The sequence below is a fragment of the Saccopteryx leptura genome, chromosome 3, assembly GCF_036850995.1.
Source record: "Saccopteryx leptura isolate mSacLep1 chromosome 3, mSacLep1_pri_phased_curated, whole genome shotgun sequence".
NCBI lineage: Eukaryota > Metazoa > Chordata > Mammalia > Chiroptera > Emballonuridae > Saccopteryx > Saccopteryx leptura.
In genome coordinates this window covers 120156297-120178518 of record NC_089505.1, presented here as the reverse complement: position 1 = coordinate 120178518, position 22222 = coordinate 120156297, and the positions used below count along the sequence as shown (strand labels likewise).

The window sequence follows — 22222 nt, the reverse complement described above, 5'->3', positions numbered from 1 at the left end:
TGGAAGCCCTTGTCCTTGTATCCTCCTCCCCCTTCTGGTACCTTTCTGTTCTTCTTGATTACCTCTGGGGATAGCACGCCACCCCCTCACCCCAGTGCTCCCACTGGGGCTGGCTGTAGGCAGCCTTCTTCAGAGGCATTACCAGTCTCCTTTAAAATGGATCCTTACCTTTGGGAACCTTTCTTTGTATACATGATTCATCATTATTATTTCACTGTCAAAGGAAACTGGGGACCGTCCAGGACTAAATAAGAAAGAAACAAATGTGTTAGTTCAGTGCCATGGAACTTTCGAGAAAAAATGCCCATCCCGAAACCCTGAGCCCACCCACTGTCCCCAGTACGCATACTTCCACCATAATGAGTGCTGAGTTCCAGAGCCTTCCTATTCCTAGAGCTGCTAGCACACCTTATTCAGCTCAAAATGATGCCATCTGGAGGTAAGCTACCTTCCTATAAGAACCTGGCTTTTACAAGACCTGTGCCAGGGCCTGAAAAGGCTGCAAAGGAGGAGACCAATCCTAAGTCTACTGATGGCTTTCTTAGGGTGATCTCCCCCACAACAGGACTCTCTGGGTCTTCTCTTCTGGGCCAGTGCAGTCGGGGGTACTCAGCATGTTCTAGGAATCAAATAAAATCAAACCACCACCAAAACAACCAGAGGAAGACAGTATATACCTATATATTTTTCCAAACAACCTCCAGTCAATGGGGCTGACTCAGACTCTGACCTGGGGGATGAATGAGGCGAGCTAGCCTGTAGTGAGCTACAGGTCTGGGTCATCTATGTAAACTTCGCCTTTGGATAACATGTGGTTATATTCCCCTTAAAGGATTTCAAAGTTAGAGCCACACAACTGAATGGTTACTTGTACTGTGCCCAGTTTGGTGCCTGTGATCCAAGCTGAGGTAGGTTCAGAACTATTTCTCTCAGCCTTTCTCCCCTAAAGTGGACCACGGTCTGCCTACTGCATCGATACATGTTGCCAAGTATTTTAAGAGTACTACAGAAGGGATTTCCCTGGCGTACTGTAGTCCTCTCAATCTCAGATGGCCTAAAAGGTATACTTTACTCTGTATGGATTGTGGGAGCACCAGATTCAGGCGTTCCTCTGGGTGAGACAAAGAAAGGCACTGGGACTCACACTCCACATTCACTCATTTATATTCTGGATCCTTCACACTGTAGTCTTAGTCGTCTTCATCAACCCCTGAACCTGAATCAGTCTGTAGTCTGGCTCAGCTCACTCCCCAACACACACAGTGCCACTTTTACCTGAGGGATTGTCCCTGGAGGCACTGCTCCTCTGGGCCCCCGCCCTGAGCATGTTAGCCAATTCACTATTTCCTGAGATCTTGGGAAGCTGAGCTCAGACATTAAATCCACGCTCGTTTTCACACAATACAATATACAGATGATGGTCTATAGAATTACACATTTGAAACCTATATAATTTAATTAACCAATGTCCCCCAATAAAGTCAGTAAAATTTTTTTGAAAAGCCACGTTCATTTTAATTCATATCCTCTTCCTTAACCTGGAATTTTGGCACAGTTTTATCAGATAATACCAAAAAGAGGAGTCAGTTAATTTAAGGAACTCACATTTAATCAGCTGTTAAGGTTTGGTTTGATAAGACCTGTAAATTCAGGGAAATGAGATAGAGTCAGATGAGCATTTAACTCTGCTTCTGAAACGGGCTTCTCCCCCAAGTCAGCCACAAGTGTCCTGAGCAGCAATGTGGCCTCTGGGATCTGCTCCCAGGGAATGGGTGCTATTACTCTCGTTTTACTGAGTGGACTCTACAGTACACTTCTACTGCTAACTACTTTCAAAGGGAGAAAGAAGGGGACCACCTGACAGCATCTTCAGATGAGTTGAGCTGTACCCAAACCAAAAAAGCTTGAGCTTCCCTTCACATCAAGTTGTGCCAACGTGCTATGCCAGGGGGTGCCAAAGTATGGCCCACTGCCTGTTTTTGTAAATAAAGCTTATACAATGTCTAAGGATGTTTTCACACTACAACAACAGATTTAAATAGTTGCCATAGTGATTATACGGCCTGCAAAGCCTAAATTATTTATTATCTTGCCTTTTATTGAGTAAGCTTGCTGACTCCCGCACTGTGCAAATAAACTGAGCTCCACAGTCCCAGGGCTCAGTGAGCAGAGAGTGCACCCCTCACCTGAGGCTGCGGGAACGGGGCCGCATGGCTGGGGACTGCCGTCCCTCCTCGTCTGGTACACTCTCTGTGCTGAAATGCTTTGTCAGAAAGTGCAGCTCATCGGCTGTAGGCTGGAAGGGCAGCTGGTGCAGCTTTTCCTGCGAGGAGCATGATGACTATAGGGGAGACATTAAAGAACAGCATTAAAGACATGCCTAAGGGCAGTCCAGGAATGAAGAAGAACTGAAAAAGGTCAGGGACTTCCCAGTCAATGTAAATTCAAAGTCAACCCATAGCAGGCCTTCTTCCCATTGCTCTTGTTAGCCTCCCCTGTGCGTGATCCTGTTCATCTCTAGCCCTCCAGGCCCTCAGTCCTGACAAAGCCAAGACACTGGAGTCCTCCACAAGCCTTGCAGAGATGGACCCAGATGGCCATGTGATACAAGAGCACCATAACTACCTAGCGAGCTTCTTCAGGTGGCAAAAAGCAGATTCTTCTGCACACAGCCTTTGCCCTGAATGAAGCTTTGGCTAGTTGGAATGGCAAGTAATTAATAAGTCATTCTTTCTGGCTCAGGAAATTTGTACACTCAGACTACAAATGACATCCCCTTGATTTCCCTTCTACAACCTGGGGAGAGCCCTCCCCTTGGGATGGTTGGCACTGTTCCCTTCTGGCTGGCATTCGGAGGACAACTGGCTATGCAGTGGCTGTGAAGGCTGTGCCGACTCTAGGGACACCAGCAGGCATGAAAACCCAGCGCGGAAGAAAATGACTTTTAGATCTAGATTACTTTTACATTTCTAAAAGATTAGACTTGATCTGAAAACACTGCTCATTGACTAAGGCTCCGGGCAAGAGCCCACTGCCAATTGCCACAGAACACTGAGGGAGTAAGCTGTGCTACTCTTGGCATCCTACAGATGGAGCCATTGCTGCAGCAGCCCCTTCAGTGCCAGGACCAGTAAGCTTCCCCTGTACCTGACAAGACTGGCAAGAGCCCAGGCAAGTAAGTCTACCACCAGTTGAGAATCTGAGATTGAAATAATCTAAATCTACTCAAAGTTAAAACTGCAGCCCACACTGAGAACTATGTTGCCAACGTAAGCCTCAATATCAAGTGAAAAATCCGTTTTCTGTGTGTGTGTGTTCTTTTTTTTTTACTTAACAGTGCATACTTCTCTCATGGAATGCTATAATACATGAAGTTGTGAACAGCCAGTTAAAAGTCTCCACAGGGATCTCTCTTGGCCACATTTTTATAAATAATTTGGATAGAAATTTCAAAAAGTATCCTCACCCAACTACAGCTAACATGAATCAAAATTGTTAAAGTATTGCAATAAAATAAGCTGAAATAATCTGTTGAGTTTATAAAATTTATTGAATAAAATATCTACATCTTTGCCCTAGCTGGGTTAGAGCATCGTCCCGAACTACAGAGGTTGCCAGTTCGATCCTCAGTCAGGGCATATATAAGGAACAGATGTTCCTGTCTCTCTCTCCTACTCTCTCCTTTCCTCTCTCTAAAAAAATCAAAACATTCTTTTAAAAAAAAGAATATATACATATTTAATAGGTGACTCTTACCTTGGGTCTTAAAAATCACCTGCTTGAGTAAAGGATTATGAAGAAAGGTATTCAATAAGGAAAGATCTGAAACTTAAGAGCTGCCAAAAAACCAATGAGATCTTTGGATTAATTTAAGAGTAACACCGAGATCAAGGGAGAAAACGATACTCTTTTTAGCTACTTGAGCTTCATGAACACAGACAAAGTGAGCTGAGAAGACCTGAAGAATGGTGGAAGACACAGGGAACAGGTCACCCAGTCTGTGGTCTCATTTTACATGGCCTGCAAAGCCTTCAGTACTTAATATTTGGCCCTTCACCAAACAAGTTTGCCAACCCTGACATCCTGGCTTCAATTAAGAGTTGCTTAATGAAGAAGACTCATTTTAGGGTCAATTGTGCATAGTGACAATTGGGACATTTGTGTTTTAGGCTAAAACCTGCTCTAAAGAAAGTATAACTAGAAATTTTAGAGATGGGCCCGAGACACACCAAATTTAAATACCAAATAATAATCATCCTTCCCTTCTTTTTTCCCCCCTATTTTATTTATTGTGTTTACATAGATTCTAGTGTCTCCCGAATGCACCCCCCTTCCCTTTTTTTGAAAGTAAAAAAGAAGGAGGAAGGTCTATCAGGCCTTTGGGACATGGAAGGGATTATCTGCTCTTAGTTGTAGTTTTAGAAATAAGGTGGGGAGAATAGGGGAACCATGTTTAGGAGCTGCACTGCCTGGCCTCATTGGCAAAGCAAAACTCTATTCTTAAGTCTTCCTCTGATTCCACCAGGAATAACTGATGTGCAGAGAGCATGCCGGCTAATTCTTTTTAAAGGCATTTTTCTTTTTAAATCGATCTGGCTATGCCTGTGAAGGGCCACCAGCCCTCTGGCCCACTCCATCTCATCCTAAGCAACCTCTCTGTGTTTGGCTTTAAAGGAAAAGTTGAAAACCACTTTACAGCACTGTAGGGATAGATAGTAATAATGTGTAGGGAAGTATTTTCTAAGGGTGAAGGAGGTATGGTCACGGATTTGGCTACTTACTGAGACAGTAGAGCTAGGAGTATTGGTTCCATAGCCTGAAGAAGGCAAAGAGGCCAAAGACCAGCGCCGTCCATCAGTCCTATGTAAGAAAAGACTATTAGGCGGTCTGTACAGGATCCCACCCTGAGCCTAGGATCTGCCTGCCTTTCCATCAGCAGTGTTTTCAGCAGCTGGTTCACTTCCTTGTCTCAAGGCAGCACTGCTTAGTCCAGTACATGCTTGCACGTCTCTCTCCAACATGGGCCTATTTTGTGTTTTCCACTGCAAAGACAGACATCTCTGACTATAAAGGAGTTCATGACATTGATTACTCTGATAACAGATGAGAACATCTGTCGTTTGGAATAAAAATCTTTAAACTCTCAACTTATTCACTTAGAGAAGCAATGAGAGCAGACACCAGCTGAAGGCTATCCGCACAAGGAAAGAACTGACACTGAAACGCAGTCACTCCGCTTTTGAAGGCTCCATGTGGAGCACTCTTTGGTCTTCCCCAGGCCACTGGGTTGACAAGGAAGAAATGGACCACCATCGGGGTCTCAGTATGAATCAGTCGATCGCTAATAGTCAAAGGCTACCTAGAATCCAGTGGGAACCACAAAACCAGTCTTTGAGAATGTTTGCCAAAAAGTGACAGTAATTTATGAACAGGAGTGAGGCGGCGTAGCCTTGGCTATACACAAGGCTTTGGGGACAGGCTTCCTGCTGCTCTTGGAAAGATGCACCCTTGAGTTCTCAACATAGAGCAACACAGTTATGTGTTTTGCTATAAAAAAAGAAAGATCAAGCGATATCTGGTTTAAAGCTTTTATAATATGAACAAGTAATTCTTTCCTAGACTGTGGATGTGCTATAACACAAGTGTTCTTTCTTGTGGAACTTGGGGTGTAGCCTGCTCTGGTGGAAGTTTAAGAAAAGATAGATTTTTTGCTGCTACCTACAGAACCCCATTAGAAATGGAGGATCTTTAGAAGTTAAGTTCAATAATCTCTATCTACAGGGAACACACTAAGACCCACAAATTTGGGTGATTTATTCCAGGGTTCACAGTTAAGGGGGGGTACAGGGAGGAAAGGAGAGGAAGAGCATTCCTCCCCACCCCCACCAAGACCTAGCACCTTTTCCCACTGTGTTCTGTAAGGGGGACGGCCCAGGGTTCCATGCCTCATGCACATGATTCAAACTTCATGCCACTCAGCCAGCTCTGCTGGAACCTAGTCTCTGAGGCAAAGAAACATCTAGGAGACTGCTCAGACATGATGTTCTTTCTGACCTCTTTGTTTTGTCCTGGGAACTCCACACAAGAAAGCAAGTTAGTTCCAGGAAAACAGCTCAGCAAAGATGGGGCTAGTCTAACGGGGAGGAATTTCCCAAACTCTTGTGAAAAACACCTTTTCACGGGTGATTTCTCCTTCCTTGGTTAGAAATGGAAACCAATTGCATGGCAAGCATTTTGGGACCACCAGAGTCAGAAAGAAATGCCAATATAGGATACCTTCATTTCCTTTCCCTGATCATCTCATTGGGCAACTGAGGAAAGCTGTGGGAATAAGAGTGACTTGTTCCTGGGCTCAGAAGCTTTAAACTATATATTTAGCAATTCCTGCCTCCAAGCCTATGAGCTGAGCCTCGGTTCCAGCAGGTAGAGGAGATTCTCTTAGGGCCTCTCTGCTAGTTATGAGAGGCAACATGTTACTACCCACGGTCAGAGAAGACTCATCACAACCAGTTCTCACCAAGCACAAAACCATTTTGTCTGGCCATGCATAGCAGTTTCCCAACCCCTCACCCCATCACATCCGCTATTACCTGTCTGCTCTGTGGCCATGGCTGTAGTGAAAAGAGACATATTATAGTGAGAATCAAAGGGAACCAAAGAAACTGATCTGTTTAACCCCTGGCATTTGGTTGAGCTTGGCAAAGGCAAACCTTCTGTTTAGAAACTTGTGTAGTTTGAAGTAAAATTGTAGGATTGATGGGTCTATCCTTAGCATGTCATTAAATCTGACTTTTGTGTAATATTCCAAACTAACATCATCCTATAAGGCTCAAGCCTGACCTCAGTAATCTAGGAAACACAATTCCTAAGTACTTTGTCAGTGCTGAAATCCTCCTCCACACCTATATTAATACCTAGCTGCTTTCCCAGTAGGGTCTATAGGGGACGGCCCGGGGTTCCTGTTCCATGCCTATGACTCAAACTTCATGTCACCTAACACAGATCTGTTTGGATTTCAGTGGTACTACCAGGATGCAAAGCCTCTTGGCTGATCCTACTCCTAAAACCCAGGGAATGAAGCAGACACAAGGGCACCAATGGACCATGCTATTCCATCTGCCTGGAATGGTCTACACACTTGTGTCATCATTCCCAACATGGCAGGCTCTTTTTATCTTCCAGGTCTTAGCTTAAGCCAATCCTCCAGAGAGGCCTGGCCTGACCACCCAGCCTAGATTCTCCAGCCCCATTCCCTTCCTATATCTTCATGCAGCATCATGTTATTTGCCTTCAAGGCACTCGTCACAGTTTTTAACTATGTATTTGTTTGCTTGTTCATTATTCTTACCTACCACTCATTCAATCAATAAGCACGATTGCTCATTTTATACCAGGAGACAGTTTTCAACATATTAAGGTATCTTTATTAAAGCTACTTTGGTTCTTGAGGGGATTGAGAAAATAAGCAAATAAAAATATACCAGATTATGGAAAGTACTGGCCTGAAAATAAAAATGGATAATTTGATGGAGAACGACAAGGGGGCTCCTTTATATTGCATGGTTAGGAAAGGCCTCTCTGAGGACCTGACATGTCAGATAAGAAAGAAAAGGCAAGAATGCATTAACTAAGTGAAGATCTGAGGGAACAGTATTCCTTACAAAGGAAAGAACTACACAGGCTCTACTCAGTCTATAAAGTTTCAAGAAAATAGAAGTTATGTCTATTTTGCTACCACTATATAACTAAGTATCTAGCATAGGGCCTGGGTATACTGGGTGTTCAGTAAATATTTATTAAATAAATGAGAAATTACTCAATGCTACTTATAGAGATCAGCCACAGACCTCACGGTTCCAGCTCAGGCCTAATCTGAGGCTGTAGTTCACACACAGTCAAAGCAGGAAGTCTGAGATAAGTAGGACTTCCCAGCAAGGCTGGGAAAACAAATGCACAAATACAGTCTGTTCCTACACTGTTAAGGGTTCCTACCAGGACCCTCTGCTAACTAACTGGAAGTTACACAGGGTAGGAGAGATGAGTCCTTGAGACAAACTCAGATAATTGTTCAGAATAAGGCAACTGGGCAGAAGAGGCACCCAAATCCGCCATCAAACTTCTCCCAACCCGTCCATGTCTTTTCAGCCTCACAGAATTCTAAAGACGAAGGGGGTGGATTGCTAATTGGTTGTCATTTGAATAGTGAATTAATGATATTTCAAGGAAGCTACTCTTTTTCTTTTTTTTTTTTTGTATTTTTCTGAAGCTGGAAACGGGGAGAGACAGTCAGACAGACTCCCTCATGCACCCGACAGGGATCCACCCGGCACGCCCACCAGGGGCGATGCTCTGCCCCTCCGGGGCATAGCTCTGTCGCGACCAGAGCCACTCTAGCGCCTGGGGCAGAGGCCAAGGAGCCATCCCCAGCGCCCGGGCCATCTTTGCTCCAATGGAGCCTCGGCTGCGGGAGGGGAAGAGAGAGACAGAGAGGAAGGAGGGGAGGGGGTGGAGAAGTAAATGGGCGCTTCTCCTATGTGCCCTGGCTGGGAATCGAACCCGGGTCCCCCGCACACCAGGCCGACGCTCTACCGCTGAGCCAACCAGCCAGGGCCAGGAAGCTACTCTTTTTCTGTCATCTCTTTTTAAAAAATAGTCTAAGTATGCCTGAGCTATAGTGGCGCAGTGGATCAAGTGTCAACCTAGAATGCTGAGGTCGCTGTTTTGAAACCCTGGTCTTTGCCTGGTCAAGGCACATACAAGAAGCAACAACTATGAGTTAATGCTTCCTATCCCCTCCCTCGCTTGCTTGCTCTCCTCTCTCTAAAATCAATAAATAAAATCTTTAACAAAAATAAATAAATAAATAATAGTCTCAGAATAGACTTTTGGGTCCAGCTGTTTACATCATTCTCTGTTCATTAAATCTGTTTAACACACATGGTTATTTTTCCAAATCTAGAGCCATAATCTTCTGGAGGACCTAATGACAGAGACTGACAGTAACAAAGAATATTTTTAAAATAAAAAATAAAATCAAAGAACATGAACTTTTCCAAGAAGTAATTTTAGAAAATATTCTGAAAAGTAAGTCATTAGTATATGGAGCTTTGGTATGTGGTTTGGATGGACTCATTTCAGTCCGCTTGTATTTCTCCAGGGGCCAGGTGATACCCCGGCAACGAGCCAAGCTGTCAGGACTGCTGTCATGTGCCAGAGAGAAATTTACACCACTTTCAAAGATTTAAAATGTGAGGAGGAATATAAGAATGTCTCTGTAATACATCAAATCTTCCTAAATGCATGGGAGGATAAGTGAAGACCTGCTAGTCTTTGTATCCCCAAGGAGATGAGCTATGTAAGAACTCTTCCAGGTCCTTGGAACTGGCTGAGTTAGAGGAGTAAAAATGTAATTTTGGGTCCTTCTGGTAAGAGAATCCATTTTCTTTCTCACTGATCATGTTAGGAATAGCTCTCAATCAAGAGTATGTTTTGGGGTCCTGACCGGTTGGCTCAATGGTAGAGCATCAGCCTGGCATGTGGAAGTCCTGGGTTCATTCCCAGCCAGGGCACACAGGAGAAGCACCCATCTGCTTCTCCACCCTTCTCTTCCTTTCCTTTTTCTCTATCTCTCTCTTCTCCTCCCACAGCCAAGGCTCCATGGGAGCAAAGTTGGCCTGGGCGCTGAGGATGGCTCCATGGCCTCTGCCTCAGGCGCTTGAATGGCTCCGGTTGTAACCAGAGCAACACCCCAGACGGGCAGAGCATCATCCCCTGGTGGACTTGCTGGGTGGATCCTGGTCGGGTGCATGCGGGAGTCTGTCTCTCTGCCTCCCAGCTTCTAACTTTGAAAAAATACAAAATAAATAAATAAATAAAAAGAGTATGTTTTGGAACACACCCCTCAGGAAATCAGGGACTTGTGCTTAGAACTATAAAAATAAATCCATGGCTAATATCTACTTGTCCACTCAAAAATTCAAATGCAAATACCTAGAGCATAAAAAAAGCAAAACTTGAATTGTGTGAGGAAAACAGATGGTGGTTAGCAGCCCAAGGTAACACACTTGGAAGGGCAGTGCCTCCAAGGAGGAAGCTGACGTTAGCTGACATTCATGCAAGTGCCACACATGTTAATCACACAGAAGGTTTTCTATCAACTTACCTACGGGCAGGAACAAAGGAAAAGTGAGCAGGAGCATTTGGAGAGAAATTCCGGGGGCTGTCCAAAGGACTGTTACCTGCAGAGGGGGGAAGGAAAATAAACCCTTTCTGATGTTTGCTGCTGAAGTGGATTGAGACAACCTTTAGGGAAGAAATCTTCCCCTAGCACCGGCAATGAGCACATAGGGTTATTTTTTTTCAGCCCACCATTAGTTTAATGATTCTTTCTTGGTAAAAGTTTGGCAACCCAGAGTTTTCTCCCTTGTTCCCAAGTTGCCTTTAACCATCGCTGACTCCCAGACCTCCATTCTAGATCCAACAACACCAATTTCCTGCCCTTCTAGGAATGCCTCATGTTCCATTATGCCTAGCTGAGTTAACCCAACTTTTAGACTTGAAGAACTCATTTAGTACAGATAGAATGGCCAAATACACAAACATTTCTCTCAGGGCAACAAGACTCCTGATTCAAAAGCCTCTTGCACATATATCTCTCTGCACAATGAATCCATGGGGCTAACCCAGAAACGAGTGCTTAAGGGAAACAAATTATCAGGTGGGGACTAAGGATAGCAGTGTTCTTTAAAAGAGTCCATATACAGGGTCCCCAAGCCTGAAAAGCAGACCCAACCTCCTCACAGTGTAGGCATTACCCCCATCTCTTTATTAGTTTTCACATACCTCCTGTAGTGTGTTAACTTACAGCTCAGAAGCTTTGAACAAAACTGTGTGCTTACCTTTACACTCGTCACAGCAGTTCTCAAACCTTAGCCTGCTACACTTCTCTGGCCTAACTTCCAGCTGGGGGCTGGTTATTAGGTGTCCGTAGCTGGCAGAAGCTGACAATGTGTTTCTATCTAAAAAGCCATGTCAAAGTAAGCACTATATGCCGTGATGTGCTGATCACTCAGCCAATCCCTGCCCCCCCCCCTTACTTCTGTGCTCAATTGTGAACCAACACTGACTATGAGAAAGTGTCACGACCAGGGCCCTGATAGTTTAGCATGCCTTGGTTTTTTCTTCAACAGTTTGTGTCCTGTATAGGGTATAGATGTTCCAAGGTGCCATGAAGCTGCCCAGTTGTTTCCCATTATTCTCCATCCAACAGGGTCTGGTAGCACTTAATGTTTTTCTGTACCTGTGAGGTTGGTTGGCAATGGGGGAAAGTCACATGGAGAACCAAGTCCGGGGACTTTGGCCAGAACCACCCACACCCATGCCCGCCAAAAGAAACGGCCACACCTATGCCCACCAAAAGAAACGGCCCAGGAGAATTTTGAAAAAGAACAACTGTCTACCAGCCAATGAAATTTCGCCACCCACCACCACCCTACCAACGCTATAAATTATCCCCTGGGTGGGAGAAGCTTCGCAACTTCCCTGGCCCCTGTCTTGCGGACCAGTGAACCTCGCCCGGAGCGCTCTAAAATAAAGCTTTTGCTAGTCCACACTTGATGGCTAAGTCCTTCTTTCTTCCTCAGCAGAAAATACCTTACATTACTGATCCAAGAAAAACCAGCCTCTCAAACAATGCCTAACAACCCTATGCAGCAACTGTATCAATCCTATAAAGGCGCTCTCTTTGGGAGAACTAATAAGGAAGAGGCATTTTCAGCTTTCACTCATCCCCTTCTCTGGGACTTTCAGTGCACAACCTTTGCAGTAGATCGGTACTCAGCCTAGTACCAACTCGGGCTTTTCCATGCGGTGCATTAGGCCTATATTCTATAATCTGTTCCCATCTTCTGGCTAGCACAAGCCAGCAGGGTGTAAGAGAAGTGACTCAGAGCAGTTGTTTTGTTAGCCAGGACTTAATAAGGATCAGGCCTCTTTAGAATTATTAAGGCCTTAAAAAAAAATCTTTTTTTTTAAAAAATAGTTTCATCTCAAGGATGAACATATATCCTCAGTTTGATTACTGAATATAAAACTAGACACCTTTTATTGGTTCCCAAAACTACCCAGCTAAAGCCTCAAGGAAATCCTGGACATGACTTTCCTTCAATGATTGGCCTTCCAAGGAACAGAGGTGGTACTGGTTAGAGCAGGGGTAGTCAACCTTTTTATACCTACCGCCAACTTTTGTATCTCTGTTAGTAGTAAAATTTTCTAACCACCCATCGGTTCCACAGTAATGGTGATTTATAAAGTAGGGAAGTAACTACTTTATAAAATTTATAAAGCAGAGTTACAGCAAGTTAAAGCATATAACAATAATTACTTACCAAGTACTTTATGTTAAATTTTTGCTAAGTTTGGCAGAATAAATCTTTATAAAACAACTTACTATAGTTAAATCTATCTTTTTATTTATACTTTGGTTGCTCTGCTACCACCCACCATGAAAGCTAGAACACCCACTAGTGGGCAGTAGGGACCAGGTTGACTACTACTGGGTTAGAGGGTAGAATATGAAGAATCTTCCAGATGCTCACGGTAAAGCTAGGAATTCATAGAACATATGTCAGAAATAATTAATACTAACAGGAAAATAGCTGCAAAAAACAAACAAAAACACAGACCATCAATAAGCTGTGACACAACTTTAAGCAGTCTAAAAATCCTTAAAGAAGAAGAGAGTGGGGAAATACAGAAAACATATTTGAAGAAATAATGGCTGACAATTTTCCAAATTTTATGGAGGAAAAAAATATAAACCCCCATACCCAAGACTCTCTGAAAACCCTAAACATGAGAAAAAGGAAGAAAATGATATCAAAGAACATTATACTCAAATTGCTCAAAACTCATGATAAAATAAAAAATCTTAAAAGCAGCTGCATGGTAGATATGGAATGGGAATGACATATACAGAGGAACAAAGATAAGATTATAGTAGATCTCTCATTGAAAACAATGCAAAAAGACAATGCAGCAATATCTTTAAATTATGGAAAGAGCCCTGGCCGGTTGGCTCAGCGGTAGAGCGTCGGCCTGGCATGCGGGGGACCCGGGTTCGATTCCCGGCCAGGGCACACAGGAGAAGCGCCCATCTGCTTCTCCACCTCTCCCCCTCTCCTTCCTCTCTGTCTCTCTCTTCCCCTCCCGCAGCCGAGGCTCCATTGGAGCAAAGATGGCCCGGGCGCTGGGGATGGCTCCTTGGCCTCTGCCCCAGGCGCTAGAGTGGCTCTGGTCGCGGTAGAGCGCCACCCTGGAAGGGTAGAGCATCACCCCCTGGTGGGCAGAGCGTCACCCCTGGTGGGCGTGCCGGGTGGATCCCGGTCGGGCACATGTGGGAGTCTGTCTGACTGTCTCTCCCCAGTCGGGTGCATGCGGGAGTCTGTCTGACTGTCTCTCCCCGTTTCCAGCTTCAGAAAAATACAAAAAGAAAAAAATAATAATAATAAAAAAAATAAAAAAAAATTATGGAAAGAAAAACAAACCTTACCAAACTAGAATCCTATACTCAACTATTGCATAATAAAGAATATGGTGGCCTTTATCTCCAGTTCCTAGAGTGAGCCTCTAAATACTCGGAATTTTCCAAGTGATAGGAAAGTCTTTGCTATTTATGACAGGACCTGATAACTTTACGAGAATGAGATGACTCAGGATGAGAGCTGGCCATGCCAGAAAAACCAACTCATCGCATGAGGCCCGTATTACATTAACACCAAAACCAGATAAAAGCATTAAAAGAAAAGTACAGACCAGTATCTTACAATGTATAAAAATTATACTACCACAACCAATAGAATTTACTCCAGGTAGGCACGTCTGATTCAACATTTAAAAATCAATTAAGCCTGACCAGGCGGTAGCGCAGTGGATGGAGCATCAGACTGGGATGCGGAGGACTCAGGTTTGAGACCCCGAGGTCGCCAGCTTGAGTGTGGGCTCATCTGTTTTGGACAGAGCTCACCAGCTTGGGCCCAGGGTCGCTGGCTCAAGCAAGAGGTTACTCGGTCTGCTGAATGCCCGCGGTCAAGGAACATATGAGAAAGCAATCAATGAACAACTAAGGTGTCACAATGAAAAACTGATGATTGATGTTTCTCATCTCTCTCTGTTCCTGTCTGTCTGTCCCTATCTATCCCTCTCTCTGACTCTCTGTCTTTGTAAAAACAAACAAACAAACAAAAAAACACAATCAATCAATTAATGTAATCTACCCATTGACAGACTAAATAGGAAAAAAAACACAAAGTTGTATTAGTCACCAGAGATAAGGCATTTGACTAAACCCTCAGCTAACTAGGAATAGGGGAAAAGTCTCTCAACTTGATCCAGAGCATCTGCAGAAGACATAATGCTAACAACAGACTTTATGGTAACAAACTGGATGCCTCCCCTCAGTGACTGGGCACAATACAAATATGTACCCTCTCTCACCACTGTATTCAACATCATACTGAAGTCCTAGTTGGTGCATAAGACAAGAAAAAATAAAATAAAAGGTAAACAGGCTGGGAAGGAAGAAATAAAACTGCAGATGACATAACTGTCTATGTTGATTAAAGAAATCAACAAAAGAGCAAGAAAAGAAAAAGAAATCACTCCTGGAACAACTAATAAGCAGTTATCTAATAACAAAGTTGAAGGACATAAGGTTAATATATAAGTCAACTACTTTCCTTTATACCAGCTATAAACTGGTAACTAAAATTAAAATACAATTAATAGCCTGACCTGTGGTGGCGCAGTGGATAAAGCATCGACCTGGAAATGCTGAGGTCGCCGGTTTGAAACCCTGGGCTTGCCTGGTCAAGGCACATATGGGAGTTGATGCTTCCACCTCCTCCCCCCTATCTCTCTCCTCTCTCTCTGTCTCTCTCTCTCACTCTCTCTCCCCCTCTCTCTCCTCTCTAAAATGAATAAATAAAATAAAAATTAAAAAAAAATTAAGTTTAAAAAAAAATACAATTAATATTAACATAAAAAATGAAATGCTTATGTATAAATCTAATATATTTATGTATAAACCTACATGCTATAAATGATGAAACTGATTGAAGCAATCAAAGATCTAAATAAATGAGATGATATTGCATGTTCATGAATTGGAAGACTCAGTATTATTAAAATGTCAATTTTTCCCAACTTGATCTATAGATTCAATGCAATTTCAATCAAAATCCCAGTGGGCTAGTTTATGACTTAACAAAATTTTATTAACCAGTGACATCTCAATAAATTAAAGTAAAAATACCTAAAAACAAAAAAGAACATTGATCAATAGATTCTAAAGCTTATATGGAAGGGCAAAATAATGAGAATAGCCAACAGTATTGCTGAAGAAGAACAAAGTTGGAGGACTGACACTACTTGACTTCAAGACTCACTATATAGCTACAGCAATGAAAACAGTATGGTATTAGTGAAAGAACAAACATAGATCAATGGAACAAAGAGATTGCACAGAAACAGACAAATGCAACTATAGTTGATTGAAACTGACAAAAAAAGCATATGTAATTACATGGAGAAAGAGTAGTCTTTTCAACAAATGGTGCCAGAACAACTGTGGGTCTATACACAAAAAATGAATCTAGATACTACTTTTCATAAAATTAACTCAACATGGATAGTGTAAATGATCTTTTTTCTTTTTAGTGTAAATGATCTTAATGCAACATTAGCTTAAATGTAAAACACAAAACATATAACTTCTATATGTTCTAGAAGACAATATAAAAAAAGACCTTGGTTTTGGCAACAATTTTTTAGCTATGAAAAAACCCATGAAAAAAATTTTTGGTAAGTTGGGCAGCGTTAAAGTTAAAAAATGCCTGTTCTGCCGAAGACACTGATAAGAGAATAAAAAAGACAAGCCACAGACTGGGAAAAATATTAGAAAAACGCATCTCAGTAAAAGACTTGCATCCAAAATATACAAAGAATTCTTAACAATAAAAAAGTAATTAAAAAATGGGAAAAATTTGAATAGACATCTCACCAAAAAAGATTTACAGGTGGCAAACAGGCATGAGAAAAGCTGTTAAACATCATCTGTCATAGGGAATTGCAAATTAAAACCTCAGAGAGGCCCAGGTCAGTGGCTCAGTAGACAGCGCATCAGCCTGGCATATGGACATCCAGGTTCAATTCCTGTTCAGGGTCTACAGAAGAAGTGATCATCTGCTTCTCCCTGCCCCATCCCCTTCTCTCCCACAACAGAGCTTGGCCTTGGGCACTAAGGATAGCTCCATCAGAGCATGACAGCCAGAGGTGCTAAAAATAGCTTGATACTCAAGCACTGGCCCAAGATGAGGTTTCCAGGCGGATCCCGGTCGGGGTGCATGCAGGAGTCTACCTATCTCCCCTCCTCTCACCCAAAAAAAAAAAAAAGGTCAATGGGATACTCATATACATCTACTATAATGGCTAAAGAATGGACAATCGCTAATGCTAGTGAGGCCATGGAACAACAGGAACTCGTATTCAAAAACTGTAAGGCATACTAAAAGGAAAAACACACAGTCTGAAGAGAAAGAAAACAACAAAATAGATAAGCCTCTAGCCAGTCTAATTAAGAAAAAAAGAGAAGACATGTTTCACTAATATCAGAAATGAAAGAGGGGACATCACTACAGATCCACAGACCTGACAAGTATAATAAAGTAATATTAAGAACAGCTCTATGCCCACAAATTTGATAACCCAGATTAAATAGACCAATTCCTTAAAAGACAAAACTTGCCAAAGCTCACAAGAAGAACAGACAATCTATAAATACATAGGCTTATATCTAATAATTTAATCAATAATTAATAACCTTCCAAACAGAAAGCACCAGGCCCAGATGGGTTCACTGATTTTCTACCAAACATTTAGGAACCAACTTTCTATTCCACAATCTCTCCAAACATAAAAACAGACGAAATAACGTCTTTACTTATTCTACAAGGCCACCATTATCCTAATATCAAAACCAGGCAAAGACATTATAAGAAAACTACAGATCAATATCTCTCATGAACATAAATGCAAAATACTGAACAGAATAGTAGCAAATCAAATCCAACAATGCATAAAAGGAATTATATACCCTAACCAGTGGGATTTACCACAAGTATGCAAGGCAGGTTCAACATCTGAAAATCAATTAATGTAATCTATTACATCAACAGGCTAAAGAAGTAAAATCAAATGATCATATCAACAGATAAAGAAAAAGCATCTGACAAAACCCAAAATGCATTAATGATTTTGAAAACTCTCAGCAAATTAGGAATAAAAGGGAGGTTCCTAAACTGAATAAAGAACATCTATAAAAACCTAGAGTTAACATCATACTGAATGATGAGAAATTTGAAGTTTTTCTGCCAAGATCAAGAAAATGGCATGAATGCACCTTCTTGCCACTGCTTTGCTGGGAGTTCTAAGAAATAAAAGATACACAGCCTGACCTGTGGTGGCGCAGTGGATAAAGCGTCGACCTGGAAATGCTGAGGTCGCCGGTTCAAAACCCTGGGCTTGCCTGGTCAAGGCACATATGGGAGTTGATGCTTCCAGCTCCTCCCCCCTTCTCTCTCTCTGTCTCTCTCTCTCTCACTCTCTCTGTCTCTCCCTCTCCTCTCTAAAATGAATAAATAAAAAATAAAATAAAAATAAAGATAAAGATAAAAAATTAAAAAAAAAAAAGATACACAGACTGAGAAAGGAGGAAACTGTGTCTTTGTTCACGGATGATATAATACCCTATGTAGAAAAATCTGAAAAACGTCAACAGAAAATTTCCTGTAATTAATAAGCAATTATAGTAAAGGTGCAAGATACAAAGCTAATATATACAAAAGTCAACATTATGTACTATCAATGTACAAATAGAATTTGAAATTAAAAACATATTACCACCCTCCAAAAAGAAAATACTTGGGTATAATTCAAATAAAGTATGTACAAAGTCTATGTGTGAACTATATAACGTATCAAAGAACTACATAAATGGAGAGAGTGTTCATATTCATTGATAGGAAGACTCAATAACTTCAAGATCTCAGTTCTTCTCAACTTGATCTATAGTCAATGCAATCCCAATCAAAATCCCGGCAAGTTATTTTGTGGATATAGATAAACTAATTCAAAAGTTTAAAGGGAGAGGCAAAAGACCCAGAATAACCAACTCAATATTGAAGGAGAACAAAGTTGGAGGACTGATACTACCAAACTTCATGACTTAGGCTATAAAGCTACATTAATCAAGACTGTGTAGTACTGGAAAAAGAAGAAAGAGATTAATGAAACAGAACAAAGACAGAATACAAAGCCAGGAAGTGGCCTGACCTGTGGTGCTGCAGTGGATAAAGCGTCGACCTAGAATGCTGAGGTCGCAGATCCAAATCCCTGGGTTTACCCAGTCATGGCACATATGGGAGTTGATGCTTTCTGCTGCTCCCCCCTGTGTCTCCCATCTCTCTCTCTCTCTTTTTTTTTCTCTCTCTCCTCTCTCAAATTAATAAATAAAATCTAACAAAAAACAAACAAACAAAGCCAGGAAGTGGCCCACATAAATGTAGTCAACTGAGCTTTGGCAAAGGAGAAAAAGCAATGCAACAACAAAAGTTTTTTCAACAAATAGTGTTAAAACAACTGGACATTCACATGCAAAAAAAAAAAAAAAAAAAAAAAAGAATCTATACACAGACTTTCATAAAAATTAACTCAAAATGGATCATAGACCTAAACATTAAACCAAAAACTATAAAATTTCTAGAAGATAATATAGGAAAATCTTGATGACCTTGGGTATGTCAATGACACTTTAGATACATCAAAGACAGGATCATGAAAGAAATAATTGGTAAGCTTGTCTTCATTAAAATTAAAAAATTTATGGCCCTGTACAGTTGGCCCAGTGGATAGAGCATTGGCCTGCTGTGCAGAAGTCCCAGGTTTAATCCCTGGGAAGGGCACACATGAGAAGCAACTACCTGATTCTTTCCCCTTCCCTCTCTCCCTTCTCTCTCTCTTCCCCTCTCACAGCCAGTGACTCCATTGGTTCGAGCATCAGCCCTGGGTGCTAAGGATAGTTTGGTTGATTCAAGCATGGGTCCCGGACAGGGACTGCTGGGTGAATCCAGTCAGGGTGCATGCAGGAGTCTGTCTCTCTAGCTCCCCTACTGTTACTTTAAAATTAAATTAAAAACATCTGCTCTGCAAGGGAGAATGAGAAAACAAGCCACAGACTAGAAGAAAACATTTGTAAAACATCTCTGATAAACTACTGTTATCTAAAAGATACAATGAACAGCCCTGGCCGCTTGGCTCAGTGGTAGAGCGTCAGCCTGGCGTGCAGAAGTCCCGGGTTCGATTCTCGGCCAGGGCACATAGGAGAAGCGCCCATCTGCTTCTCCACCCCTCCCCCTCTCCTTCCTCTCTGTCTCTCTCTTCCCCTCCCGCAGTGAGGCTCCATTGGAGCAAGATGGCCCGGGCGCTGGGGATGGCTCCTTGGCCTCTGCCCCAGGCACTAGAGTGGCTCTGGTCGCAACAGAACGACCCCCCAGAGGGGCAGAGCATCGCCCCCTGGTGGGCATGCTGGGTGGATCCCGGTCGGGCGCATGCGGGAGTCTGTCTGACTGTCTCTCCCCGTTTCCAGCTTCAGAAAAACACACACACACACAAAAAAAAAGATACAAAGAACACTTAAACTTCAACAATAAATAAACCTGATTTAAAAATGGGCAAAAATCTGAACAGATACCTCATCAAAGAAGATAAACAGATAGCAAGTAAGCATAAAAAAGATGTTCAGCATCGTTAGAGGTATACAAATTGAAACAACCAGATAACACTACAAACCTATTCCAAAAAAAGACAGCACCAAATGCTGGAAAAATGTAGAACAACAGGGCTTGACCCTGTGGTGGCACAGTGGATAAAGCATCAACCTGGAAAACACTAAGGTTGCCGGTTCAAAACCCTGGGCTTGCCTGGTCAAGGCACATATGGGAGTTGATGCTTCCTGCTCCTCCCCTTCTTTCTTTCTCTCTCCCCCCCCCAAATGAATAAATAAATAAATAAATAAAAATTATATTAAAAAAAAAAGATGTAGAACAGGAATGTTCTTTTGTTGCTAGTGGGTATAGAAGATGGTACAGCCTATCTATCTATCTATCTATCTATCTATCTATCTATCTATCTATCTTATCTATCTATCTATATCTATTTTACAGAGACAGAGGGAGAGTCAGAGAGAGGGATAGATAGGGACAGACAGACAGGAACGAAGAGAGATGAGAAGCATCAATCGTCAGTTTTTCGTTGCGACACCTTAGTTGTTCACTGATTGCTTTCTCATATGTGCCTTGACCGCGGGTCTTCAGCAGACCGAGTAACCCCTTGCTTGAGCCAGCGACCTTGGGTCCAAGCTGGTGAGCTTTGCTCAAACCAGATGAGCCCGCACTCATGCTGGTGACCTTGGGGTCTTGAACCTGGGTCCTCCGCATCTCAGTCCGCTGCTCTATCCACTGTACCACCATCTGGTCAGGTGCTACAGCCAATTTAAAAGACTAGTAATTTCTTTCAAAACTAAACATACCCTTAGGCCCCAGCCAGTTGGTTTAGTGGTAGAGCGTTGGCCCGGTGTGTGAAAGTCCTAGGTTCAATTCCCAGCCAGCGCACACAGGAGACACAGTGACCATCTGCTTCTCTACCCTTCCCCCTCTCCTTTCTCTCTGTCTCTCTCTCTGACCCCTCCCGCAGCCAAGGCTCCACTGGAGCAAAGTTGGCCCAGGTGCTGAGGATGGCTCCATGGCCTCCAACTCAGGCACTAGAATGGTCCGGTTGGAATGGAGCAAAAGCCCAGAAGGGCAGAGCATCGCCCCTGGTGGGCATGCCGTGTGGATCCTGGTCGGCTGCATGCAGGAGTCTCTCTGCCTCTCTGCTTCTTACTTTGGAAAAATATAAAAAACAAAAACAAAAAACTAAACATACCCTTAACCATATGATCTAGCAATCAACGTTCCTTGGTATTTACCCAAATGTATTGAAAACTTAAGTTCACACAAAAATCTGCACACAGCTGTTTACATCAGCTTTCTTCATAATTTCCAAAACTTGGAAGTCACAAAGATGTCCTTTACTAGGTGAGTACATACACTGGTATATCAGACAATGGAATAACACTAAGAGAAATGAACTACTAAGCCACAATAAGACATGGAGAAATCTTTTTTTTTTTTTTTACAGGAACAGAGAGAGGGATAGATAGGGACAGACAGACAGGAATGGAGAGAGATGAGAAGCATCAATCATCAGTTTTTCGTTGCGACACCTTAGTTGTTCACTGATTGCTTTCTCATATGTGCCTTGACCGTGGGCCTTCAGCAGACCAAGTAACCCCTTGCTCAAGCCAGCGACCTTGGGTCCAAGCTTTGGTCAAACCAGATTGAGCCCGCACTCAAGCTGGTGACCTTGGGGTCTCGAACCTGGGTCCTCCGAATCCCAGTCCGGCGCTCTATCCACTGCGCCACCGACTGGCCAGGCAAGACAATCTGAAAAAGGCTACACATTGTATGATTCCAACTACTATATGACATTCTGGAAAAGGCACAACTATGGAGACAGTGAAAAGATTAGTGGATGGCCAGGGTTGGGCAAAGGAGGGAGGAACAGGTAGAGCACAGAGAACATTTAGGGCAGTGAAACTATCTGTATAGTAATACAATGGTAGATATATATTATATATACATAATTATGCATTTGTCAAAATCCATAAAGTATACAAAACCACCAAGAGTGAACACTAACGTACACTGTGGATAATGATGTCAATGTAGGTTCATCGATTATAACAAATATGCCACTCTGGTGCAAGATAGAGCAACAATAATTGTGCATTATGAGAATAGACTATATGGTAACTCTCTGTACTTTCTGCTCAATTTTGCTGTAAATAAAACTACTCTGAAAAGCCAAGTATTAATTAAAAAAATAATTCAATGAACTAGGCGGATTCCATTCCAAAATGGCTAAATGCCTCCTGAACTGACCTTAATATATTTGTAAGCTACTTATATATAGTGAATATTTAATATTGAACTGAACTGTATGAAACAAATGGACTTAATTTCAAGTCAACAGGTCTCATATTATTTAACAGATTCCAGACTTTAAAGTG

General features: G+C 42.3%; 1 protein-coding gene across 9 annotated transcripts in view; it reads right to left on the bottom strand.

The window, feature by feature from the left end:
- Window positions 1-22222, bottom strand: part of MAST2 (microtubule associated serine/threonine kinase 2) — a 219649-nt gene that overhangs the window by 21640 nt on the left and 175787 nt on the right. For 6 of the 9 annotated variants that reach the window (XM_066376120.1, XM_066376111.1, XM_066376114.1 and 3 more), the window contains 5 exons: window positions 10163-10238; window positions 6591-6611; window positions 4782-4860; window positions 2187-2341; window positions 169-244 (listed from right to left, as the gene is read on the bottom strand). In XM_066376120.1, the coding sequence (XP_066232217.1) occupies window positions 169-244; window positions 2187-2341; window positions 4782-4860; window positions 6591-6611; window positions 10163-10238 (407 nt within the window). Of the gene's footprint in view, window positions 1-168; window positions 245-1605; window positions 1641-2186; window positions 2342-4781; window positions 4861-6590; window positions 6612-10162; window positions 10239-22222 lie in introns of those variants that run through there. The other 3 variants (XM_066376112.1, XM_066376115.1, XM_066376119.1) reach the window with 2 other exon arrangements.